Consider the following 11,444-nt stretch of genomic DNA (forward strand, 5'->3'; position numbering starts at 1 on the left):
ACGCAAAAATGAGCGTACGCTCGCCGCGAGCAAATGTTTACCGCAGGGGCTAGAAATGGTGTTGTAGGAATTCAGGCTCTGCGTTTTAAAGCTGCAGCCAATTACTGGAGGCTCTTTTTATCTACAGCAATGCTGAACATAAGAGATCCGTAAGCATCCCATTCCGAGCTATCGCAAAGCTGCATATCTCATGGACATGGTACCTCTACATTAGAGAGCCACAAATCGCTTTGAAAAAAAACCATGTAGTGCCGGAATTAACTGTAGTAAATTGCATAGGCGCTACTTCTTGCCTGCTCTACCAAAGTCGCCACTATAACCAGCGTAAGTGCTCCTCTGTCATGCCCTGGCGTTGAGGAGCTTTATATGAGGTACCGAATAAATTGATTCACGACGCCTGTCCCGCAATAGGGGTCTCGGGATAGGAACCACACCAAGTATAGTGAGGGCGTGGCTCCCTAGGGGCCCCCTCTCAAACAACCTCTATGTATGTATAATAAATGTTTTTCACCACCACCACCGTCGTGTATGGCCGACGATCCACCTTAAGAGGGAAAGGAGAGAGCCAGGAGGAAGTGAAGAACCCTACAGAGCTTAAGATAGAAGCGGCAGGAATTGGGAGGGTAGCGCCGCAGGGTCCCATGCGGGGTGGAGAGGTACTAACATAAGAGATTAGAAAAGGAAGCCAGGGGTTCACTAATGCGAGTAGGGTGCCGTTGCAAGATCAAGAGGCGTAGCGTAGGCAGAAAGAACGAGAAAGGAAAATCGATGAAGTTGTGCGGCACCCAGGGATACGGCACATTAATCCTTATCAGAACAACCTTCTCAACACTCTCGTATTATCCATAACAAGATAAGCAGCAGCGCATTAGTCCTCTGGCTCTGTTGCTGAATACACGTGTAGGCTGTCGACTGTCGTTCGAGGGTTGACCGCCATGGAACCCGTGGCGCTCTGAGCAACAGCGATTGAGGCATCAGCGAAAATAACTGCATAAAAGAACCCCAGGTGGTCGAAATTTCCGGAGCCCTTCACTACGGCGTCCCTCATAGCCTGAGTCGCTTTGGGACGTTAAGTCCCCCATAAACCATAAAAAAACGTGCCGACAAAGACAGGTGAAAATGTAGAGGTAAATACATCAGTCATCGCCAGTTCCCCGTCTGATCATCAGTCATCAGTGTTAGTCCTCATCCTTATGTAAGACACAGAGAGTGAAGCCCTTGAATGAGGAAACAAAATTTAGCCGGCGTTTAAAAATCGCTGGTATGCTACTCTGCTTGGGGGAAGGGCATTTAGGAGATAAAGGCGAATGAAAGCGGTGTGGAAAAAATAAAATAAAAGAAATAAAAAGAGAAGAAGAAGAAATGCGGCAATCAAATGCGTACTAAGGTGCATCGGCGAGGAATGACGTTACCTATGAAATGATGAAATGCATAGTTCGAAAAATGGGCTAACAAAGTTTGCTGTGCGAAGAATGTATGAGAATAACATGCGAGGTGAAATAAAAACTTGTAAAGTTGCCCAATGTCCTTTAAATATGCAAATGAGAAAGTTAATTGCATGTCATTGCAATGCAGGTAGGACGCTCGATTGGTGACTGAGCCAATGTACATTGGTACAGAGCTTTCATTTTCAAACACACACCATCTCGAATACAGGCCAGGTGTCTTCTCAACAGTTACGCTCCGTCTGTGTTAAGGGAAAAATATTCAACTCAAATATTCTGCGCGGTTCTGACAACGGAAAAGCTCTGCCAAGTCTACCGCTGCTTTGCGAAGGTCAGGTCTGCGTCGAACATAGCCGCTTCGCTAAACCGGGGCCGGAAACCGAGCTGCAAGGACATCCGGTGATCAAGCAGCTGCTCCGGATATGCACAAGGATATTTGAACCATGCGAACAGCTCTTTCATCCTACTCGGCGCCACCAGATCCGCTTGCAAAAAAAGTTCAGATATAGAGGAAACGGAAACACGTGTGCAGGTAGATGCGTTGGTATCCGCTGCACGTAGCGTGGACGATGTCAGCTAGCCGCCCGGTAAGCGTTTTTAGCTAGAGAATCGCAGATATAGACGGTTAGGTGTGCAATTTTGATACTTTAGTGTACACAGCACAGTGGACACACCCAGAGAATCGAGCTTTGCATGCTTTTCTGCGGTTCGGGCGATTGCTGAGTAATCGATGCTAGGCGCATAACACCAATATTGCGCCGTTACCCTCAATAAGCAGCTGTATTTGCAATGACTATTTACTAATCAAAAATCAAATGAGAGTAAATCTGTTTGATGCTTATTACATTGCCAGTCCACTAGAGGATCGCAGTCGGCAAAAGTAACGAGTCCACTGCATAAATTATTTCCTCTCCAAAAAAAAACATAAAAGTTCATACAAGGCTTACGAACAGTAAGCACCCGTAAAAAAGAAAAAAAAACTCGGACGCAGAAGTGACATTTCAAAACTACACAGACTCTCAACATGCGCTGTAAAAATGGGCAGAGCAGCCATTTGGAAGCTCACAGGGCACATCATTTATTGAAAGAAGGTAAGTGATTTGATAAGCTATTCCCTATCTGGTCACAGGCTCCAATCCAATCAGCCTCTTTTATCATCTTATAGTTCTAAGCACAAATGTGGTGTGGCCTTCAAAGTAATTAATTGGAAGTAAATGCGCGTGGCCTTTTTCCAACCGTGGACCTGGTTTAAATAATGGTGGCAAAGCTGATTATTTGCAGGAGGTCAGTGACTTCGGAGGAGAAAAAACCGAAGTAGCATGAAACGGAGGTTTATCGCGAGTTAGGCGGCGATTTTGTATGCACCGGCTTCGCGGATGATTGCATCCGTGAGGCCTTTATCTAACCGTGTAAGTAGTTTAATGATGATGGTAATGCTGAGTATTTACAGGAGGTCAATGACGTCAGAGGAGAAAAACCGAAGTAGCATGAAACGGAGGTTTGTCGCGAGTTAGACGGCTATTTTGTATGCACCGGCTCCGTGGATGATTGCATCCGTGAGGCATTTGTCCAACCGTGGACGTGGTTTAAATGATGATGGTAATGCTGAGTATTTACAGGAGGTCAATGACGTCAGAGGAGAAAAACCGAAGGAGCATGGAACGGAGGTTTATCACGAATTAGACGGCTATTTCGTATGCACCGGCTTCGCGGACGACTGCATCCGTGAGGCGCTGCGCTACAAGCCTCGTTCGGACGACCTGTTCATTGTGAGCTACCCGAAGTGCGGTACGACCTGGATGCAGCACATCGTTTACAACATCCTCAGCGGCCGACCCCCACCGAGGGACCTCATGGAACAAAGTGTTGTCATGCCTTTCCTGGAACTGCAGGGTGCCGATTGTGCTCATGCCATGCCGAGACCTGGAGCCATTAAGACGCACATGCCGTTTCACTTGCACCCATACTCACCAGAAGCAAAGTGAGCGCTTAGTTTGCTGGCTCTTAATGTCTCCGCTCTTATCATTAAGTGTGTCATGAGCTTGGCTTTTTCGCAGATTTTTCTTCTGACAGCAGACCACGAAGGTTAAAGCTCCTTTGTTTCATTTTTAATCTAAGACTGAAACAGTGGTACTGACACTTTTGGATCATAGGTCTGCATGAATTATGATAAACTTAGTAGGTCTAAAAAAAACTCATAGGATGGTTACGACTATGTAACGCAAAATTAAGCGATAGCTGTTTGGTGTTCTGTTCCGGTTCTTAGCCAGTGACCACTGGTGCAGTGGTCACGTGATGCACCCCTGCACTGGCAGGCGGCTGTTCCAAACATAACCACCCGTAGGCTTATGCGACCCGGGTTAACAGGCGCAACCGGTGGTGACGAGGAAGCCAGGGACGGGTGCCTAACAGCTATCGCTGCAAGACTGTAACAGAGAAAGAAAATATATGCTACCACTGGAGAGACTTACGTGATCCCAACGTGGCACCTGACCAGGAGCGAGTGCCATAAAAGCCATAGGTTGAAAGCTAGCTGAGACAAAAATAGCCATTAGCCGGAATTAAAATTTAAATGAATTTCTTCTTGCGCCAGAACCACTTACTCGAGTTTTCGTGACGTGCACATCGCAAAAAACATATGAGCCTTTAATACTTGCTGGAAGCTTCCCCACGTTCTGGAAGAGTTTTGGATATCTCATCTTTGCTTTGCCAGGGGTCATATTCTATACACTGCGCATTTTCCGTTGTCTGTTTCGCGTCTGTCAGCGTCTGCCGCGCCGCGTAACTGTACAAGCAAAAGAAACAAACTGTACGCACATATGCAAGTGGAACGCACCGTGCGCCCTCTTTCCCCGCCGGCATCACAACTGACAACAGACTAGGGGCCGTACTCTTTAAGCTTTCCATTTTCGGTTGATCGTTTCGCATGAATTTGGCCCTCAGACTGCACTCTAAACACAAATACACCTATTTGGGAGTAAAAAAAGGAGTAAACTGTCCTCTAGCGCACATCTTTTTATAAAAGGATGTGCGCTAGAGGGCAGTTTCGCACCCTTTTTACTCCTTTTGTATAGTGTGTGTGGTCACTGAGATATACCCGCGACATTCAAGCTTCTGGGGCCAACGGCCCAGCCTTGGGTGGTTGGCGGCCGAGCCTTACCGGTAATTGGCTGAAATTGGAAGCAATAGGCAGCCAACAGCAAGGTGCATCGAAACGCTCTGTCAACAGGAGGTGACTGGACTTGAACACCGGCTGCCATTGGCTGCAATATGCTGCCAGCGGTGAGGTCCAGTCCCCAGCCACCCAAATGGCCGGGTCACTTGCCCCAAATGCTTGTAAGCCACGCAAATACAATACGAGCGACCACGGACGGAGGACTGAATGGGCGGGAAATGGACAACTGAAAATGGACAGCTGCTGGAATACGGCGCCAGGGCTGCAGAAGCAGTATACTAGAGTGCACGCAGGATTTTAACGGTGAGGTCCAGTCCCCAGCCACCCAAATTGCCGGGTCGTTTGCCCCAAGTGCTTGAAATCCACGCATATACTATATGAGCGACCACAGACTGAGGACTGAATGGGCGGGAAATGGACAACTGTAAATGAACAGCTGCTAGAATACGGCGCCAGGGCTGCCCAAACAGTATACTAGAGTGCACGCAGGATTTTAAGTTGACAAGACTCAATCAAAGCTTAGTTTCTGCCACTCTTGCACACTCTACTTTTTCTTATTTCGTTACGTAAATAGAAGAGGGCAAATTTTGTCTATATTGCTGAAACACCATCTTCTATACTCCACTCTAAAACCTGCACTTCACTGTGATAATTCATTTGCGCAGAATCTTCATGATCATGCAGAAAATATGTCAAATTTTGAGACACAAATGCCAGTAAATCCGGCAAATTTGACCGCGTCATCTTATCTTGTTTTCCAGGTATATCTACATCACCAGGAATCCGTACGACTGCTGCGTTTCATTTTACTACCACACCAAGAGCGTGCCGGAGTATCACTTCGAGCACGGCACCTTCGATCAGTTTCTTGAAATGTTCCTGGAAGGTCGTGTAGACTTTGGGGACTATTTCGAACATCTCTTGTCCTGGTATCGGCACAGATACGATGCAAATGTCTTATTTCTGACTTACGAAGACTTAAAACAGAATACGGCTTTCTGGATCCTCACGATTGCCGACTTTATCGACAAAAATTATGCGGCTAAACTCAAGCTCCACGATGGTTTGCTTGAAGGTTTGCTGAACAACACAAGCGTAGAATATATGAAGGAAACGCTGAATGAAGAGAACCGGAGGATGAAACAAACCATGAACTCAATTCCAGAGGAGCGGAAACCCCGCTGGATAAAGATGATCCAAGAAACTGTGGATGGCGAGACAATGGAAAAGCCTATCGACGGTGACTTTGTGCGTAAAGGAATAGTGGGCGACTGGAAGAATCATTTCACGCCTCCGCAGGTAGCTCGCATGAAACAAAGGATCGCTCTAAAAACGGCTGGAAGTGATGTTATGAATCTGTGGAAGAACATGGACTTGCCCTAGCTGCTGGGAACAACGCTGCTGTTTTGCATGTGAATAAAATTTTTTGTGCATCCTTACGAAGGTAATGATATAACGAAATTAGAAGAGCATGGAATGACATTGAATTACCTCGGAAATAGTGTTAACCTTCGCGCAACGCTAATGTTGCTCTGTATCTGGTTTAGATCATAAACGTACAAGAGTTCGATAATTCAATTTGACACAAATGACAACCTTGGAGCGAATCAAGGATATCCCAAAGGAGAACTATGAAAAGGTCTGGCGCACTGAGAAATACAGGCTCAACATTCAAGGAAAGAAACCATCAGTTGCATTCTCTACGTAAACATAGTTCATCTGGGTGATGAGTTGAGTTGAATGGAGGTGTTGAATGCTGCAGGTGGGGTTAGCCTTGCTTTATCTGCCGGAAATTGCTCCACCGTAGCGTCCTTCTATATTAATAATCTCCTAAAGCCTGTCGCAACTACCCCGCTATGCGCACAGTCTCTTATAATAGCACACATTCTCTCCCGCAGTCGCCATCTATGCACACAATCAATCCACACATTCCACATCACAGTCCACTCCAGAAGTCACCATCTATGCACATATTCAGCCACAGTAGAACATAGGCCATTGTAATGCCACAATCCACAAACACATTCACTCACAATATAACGTAGTCCACTCCGGAAGACACCATCTACGCACACATTCACTCACAGTAGGCCATAGTCCGTTCCTGCTGTCACCATTTAGAAACAATGTCCGTGTCCTGCAGAAATGTTAAAAGAAGGGTGGTCGGGGTGATGGTCGCCAGCACTGACATTGATCACGTAGAAGAATGAAAATTTGGGCGTGTTGGCAATCCTAGATTGTTGTGAATGCAGCGCGAGAAGGAAGACAAGAAAATACCATTCAGACAAGTACAGCCTTTGCGAAAAAGTGCGGGCCATGTGGCAAGAATTGTGGTTCACTGTCTCCGTTATTAAAGCCTACCTACAGCAGAGGCGGCGAAAACGCAGAAAGAAGGAGAAAAAGGGTTAGAAATATGGCACCTGAGTCTTTTTACAGTGTAGTTGATATCACGACCAAAACTGAGGTTCCTTTTAAACACGAATGTTCACGCCAGGCTTGTTAACAAATTCAAGTGCTACTTTTAAGTGAGCATTGAGTCAAAATCCCATTGTTCTGAGGAAGCTTTGTGAAAAATAAAAAATACTTTACTGCTTACCTCTGCTTGATTGCCAAATGAAGTCAAAAGTCGAATTGTCTTGTTTGTGGCAAAGTGGTAGAAGGCATATCACTCGTAAAGATATCATGTCAGTCCTGCCTTTTGTGTGCCTTCTGTGTCCCCGTTTCTTGCGCCATTACCAGTTTTTCTTTCAACATGAACCAACTCGCCCAAACTAGAGTTTTAATAGATATCATGTACAGCACGAAACCATTTGTTTTATTGGGCTGATCAAATCTTTATGTAAATTCCGCGGTAACGAACATTTCCAAATGTTGGGTGTAAAATAGCATTTGTACTACTTTTATTTTTCATATTGTTCTGATAAGCCGACAGTGAGAACGTATGATGGTGTAACAGAACTTGGAGACGGGCTAAAAGGTTCATATCCCGAGGAAATTGTGGAGCCCCGTCTTCTTCTCATCTGTGTACGTTTTGCAAATGCGTTCTGCTATTTTTCTAAATAGCGTATAAGTGTAGCGACCACTGCCTAGCACAAAACCTTTACTATATTTAATGACTTGCGTTAACTTGGGGGTCGGCGGAGCTCCGTGGACAGCGTCCGGCTGAGACTAACGTCCAAGCGTTTTGTTTCACGGCTCCTGTCACCATCTTGTCTTCCTCAGCATTGACTACAGGGGTCGCTGCAAAGCCATCGCCTAGAAATTAAATAACTCCATACTTAATTTCTAACACCTGTAGCCTCCCCCCGATCCACAGTCGAGCACAAAAACTTCGATACGTAGAGGACACATACTTGTCTGGCGACGCAGTTATTATTAAGAGATAATGACAAGCATGACACTCGTTTAAGCCAACGCTGAGCTCATTTCGTGCATGATAAAACTTTCATGGTAAGTCTAAGTCCGTCCACAGCGTCATGACGTCTGAGCCCTTAGCTTTGGCTGCAATCCATGACTTTGTCTTCTCGATTTGTTCAGCAGTGAAGTGAGTCGTCCAGTCTCCAACGACACCTTTGCGAACGAATCCGTGGTCCTCGTGCATCTCTTCCCTCTGAGTGATTGTATGCCGGTACGCCTCCATAGACTTGATAGCCCTGTGAGGAGGCAGTTCCAGCAATCTGTTAATGACCGTGAGCATCTTCCCATTGAAGACGTCTCTCATTTTCTCCAACCTCGTGGCGTCAACGACCTTGCGAAGCAGAGCAGGGTCCTCGCGAAGTTTATCCGCGCAATCTTCATCAATGAAATCGGCCATCTTGAGGGTCCAAAAGCTCGGATCCTTTTTCAGGAGTTCGTAGGTCAAGAAGAACACGTTCGGGTCATGGCGATGCTTGTACCAGGAAAGCAAATGGTCGACGTAATCACCGTAGGACACATTGCCCGAGACAAAGAGTTCGTGGAACCTTGCAAAGGACACGTCTTGTACCCTCTTTGGCGTCATGCTTCTCAAAAAGTAGAAGTACGAGACGCACACATCGTACGGGTTGCGCGCGACGTAGATGTACTTGGCCTCTTTCGAGTACGGATGGTTGTCGAAGGGAAGGTGCGTTTTCAGGAGGCGCGGGCATTTCAACTTCTCTGCCGCCTCAGCGCCCATCATCTCCATGTAGGGTGAGGCCAACATGAAATCGACGAGGGCAGTAGGAGGCTCTCCTTCGGTAAGCATGCTAAGCAGCAAGTACTGCGTCCACGTAGTGCCACATTTTGGGTATGATACGATGAAGACGTCGTCGGGGCGAGGTAGGTAGGACATCGTGGAACGCACAAGGGCCTCCGGGAAGAACGAACGGATCTGCAGGCCATTTATGTTTCGAAGCTCTTTCACGTCCATGAGGGTTGATATTTGAGGACTGCCTTTGAGTTAAAAGGAACCCCAAACTGTAATGAAAAGGTAAAAGTAAATTATTCAGTAAATGGCGTTCACCTCTAAATCGTCTGCAAGGCTTAGCGTGAGATTTTTAAAAATTCGTTATGACCGTTTGAAATAGATTTAGTACGTGCTAAATATCTACAGAAACTGCACGTATTTATATAACTGCTCTCTACGAACTAGGTATGTTTGCCACGGCGTACTTAGCTATGCTGGCTTTGCACCCTAATATTCAAATCGCTACCAGCTTCGCTGTGCAAAATGCGTTTTGTGAGCGCGCCAGGGGCTGCCAGTGGCACGCATGTGATACATTGATTATTACTGCTTTATTTTAGTACATGCGTGCTGAACCTCTTCATATTAGCGATGCATGGTCGTTTCACAGTCGTGTCACATAGTCGGTAATGACTATACGCATACTGCATAGTCAAGCCCTCATGAAATTCAACTTTCTTATTTCCTAGCCGTTAAATCTCACTAAACCTAAAGAACCCGCTTTATTTTGTATTCCTAGTTATTGTTTCGCTGAATTCTGAGTCACGTATTAGGGACAATGTGAAATCTAGAACATCTCCTGGCCTCATGTGTGTTCAGATGTGGTGCTAAGGCGCAATGAAAACCAGCGGCAAAATTATAGGCGTGGAGTATTACCGCCATCTCCAGAATAAAGTGTGCATTGAATAGACAATAAATGGCGCAGCTCACAGTTCAATGGCAGCGATGCGTGTCCGAGCACTGAATTTGTCCAAGTACTTGTAACGTCAGCAACAAGAAGTTCAACACAAAGACCTAAATCCACTATTTTTCTGCGCTGGTGCTGATAATGGAAATGAAGCTGGGGACACCACAGACGACGAAAAAGAAGGGATTCGTAATTGCTATTGTCGTCTGCGTTTAATTGATCATCCTTGCATGGCGACGTTATATATTGGCCAGACTGAGGAGTACTGCTGGAAAAAGCGAACGTTTCTAATTGATATTAGTTTGCGTAGAAGTTGCACTGAGCACTGCCACTAAATGGGGCTGCCTGCCTTGTGTCCATGCTCAGCCATCAAGGGATGAAAAACATACGTAAACATATCAAACGAAGCACTTAGTTTTGCATGCAAGATTCTCTTCTGAGTACAAATTCCGTCTCAAATAAATATAGGATTTGAAGTGTATCATCAACCAAGAGGGAATTGCCGGAAAGTTTCCACTTACTCCAGAGATGAAATTAAAGTCGTCGCGCCGTTTCCTATGATCCCACCGTAAGTAGTTACACCACTCCACCTAAGAAATTTTTTCTACGATGTGTACATCAAAGAAGAGTAGCACATCCTCTGCCTTAGCACTTAGTGCGCCAGTCGGCAATCCCGAGGCCACTGACGTGTGTCACCTACGTGTGTAAGTCATGGTGAGCCCGGGCTATCGCCTCTTATACTGCTGTGAGAACGAAGATCACCTGACTTGGACTCCAGAGAGCGCAGGTGTGGAGTAAACATTTCCAGCAGCGGAGAACGAGTGGCCAAAAAGAAGGGAGGACCTGGGAATTTTGGTTGGCTGTCCATAAAATGCTTCCAGCTTCTCCTTCTTGTCTGCCCCACAGACAGTCTTATCGCATGCCATATCAGCTGTCCACTATTTCCTTTCTTGTTTCTCTGTTCAAACACTGGACGTCTCTGACGTCTGATAAGCTGGGCACAGAAGATAAGGAAGAAGACTTGTTCGCAGAGCCGTGGTGGTGGTGTTTACATAGAGTAGTGATCAGCCTTACAATGGTCGATCGCCGACTGCTCCACCTGAGTCACCCAATTGAAAAAATGTGTCTCTACTCCTGTCCTATTAAACCACTGTTGTCAAAAATTGCGTTTTTTTTCCACTGTTCGCTGCTAGGTTCATCAGCCCTCAGGGTACACGATGCAAGAGACATCGCCCAACTGAATATCCGCTCTCGTCATGCACCACATGGTTGTCTCACTGTCGTGAAAAAAAAAGAGAAAAACTTGGTCACACTAAAACGAAATGGCTTATATTATCGACAGCAACGCATTCAGGTACATAAGTGAAGTGGGCCGGTGAATCTTGTACGGCCATTTCGACGTATAGGTGGAGTTCTTGCGCATATAATACAAGCGAGTAACACTCTCATGTAACGGAAGCGAGGCGGCAGAAATGCAGAAATATGATGCTCCACGAGCTACAATGAGCAGCTCTTGACCCTAGCGACACCGACTGAATTTAATACGAGTGAGCGTCTTGCGCAAGATCTCAGGCCGCGTTGCCAGCGACTCAAGCATAAAGTGTGGAGCCAATGGAAATGAACTGAAAATCATTTACGAGCTCTATCTTCCCGAGAGAAGCCACAGAGGAGAGGTAAAATTTTTTCACTATAGCCCTTCGTTGGAGGCGCAAT

At 46.1% G+C, this 11,444-nt stretch overlaps 2 protein-coding genes across 2 annotated transcripts in view; one reads left to right on the forward strand and one right to left on the reverse strand.

Moving 5' to 3' along the window:
* LOC144134455 (uncharacterized) overlaps window positions 1–6,003 on the forward strand; it is a 29,822-nt gene extending 23,819 nt beyond the window's left edge. Inside the window, exons 3-4 of the mRNA XM_077667368.1 lie at window positions 3,065–3,426; window positions 5,382–6,003. Coding sequence (XP_077523494.1) covers window positions 3,065–3,426; window positions 5,382–6,003 — 984 coding nt within the window. The remainder of the gene's footprint in view (window positions 1–3,064; window positions 3,427–5,381) is intronic.
* On the reverse strand, window positions 5,344–10,512 carry LOC144133169 (sulfotransferase 1 family member D1-like). Its single transcript, XM_077666053.1, has 2 exons — window positions 10,253–10,512; window positions 5,344–9,057 (listed from the first exon to the last, which is right to left on the reverse strand). The coding sequence occupies exon 2, from the start codon at window positions 9,008–9,010 to the stop codon at window positions 8,066–8,068; it is 945 nt and encodes a 314-aa protein (XP_077522179.1). The 5' UTR covers window positions 9,011–9,057; window positions 10,253–10,512; the 3' UTR covers window positions 5,344–8,065.
* Between the last annotated feature and the right edge of the window lie 932 nt (window positions 10,513–11,444).

Source organism: Amblyomma americanum, chromosome 5 (assembly GCF_052857255.1).
Source record: "Amblyomma americanum isolate KBUSLIRL-KWMA chromosome 5, ASM5285725v1, whole genome shotgun sequence".
In the NCBI taxonomy this organism is placed as follows: Eukaryota; Metazoa; Arthropoda; class Arachnida; order Ixodida; family Ixodidae; genus Amblyomma; species Amblyomma americanum.

Coding starts and splice junctions, on each gene's coding strand:
- LOC144133169 (XM_077666053.1), bottom strand. CDS start 9,010: ATGGACGTGAAAGAGCTTCGAAACATAAATGGCCTGCAGATCCGTTCG.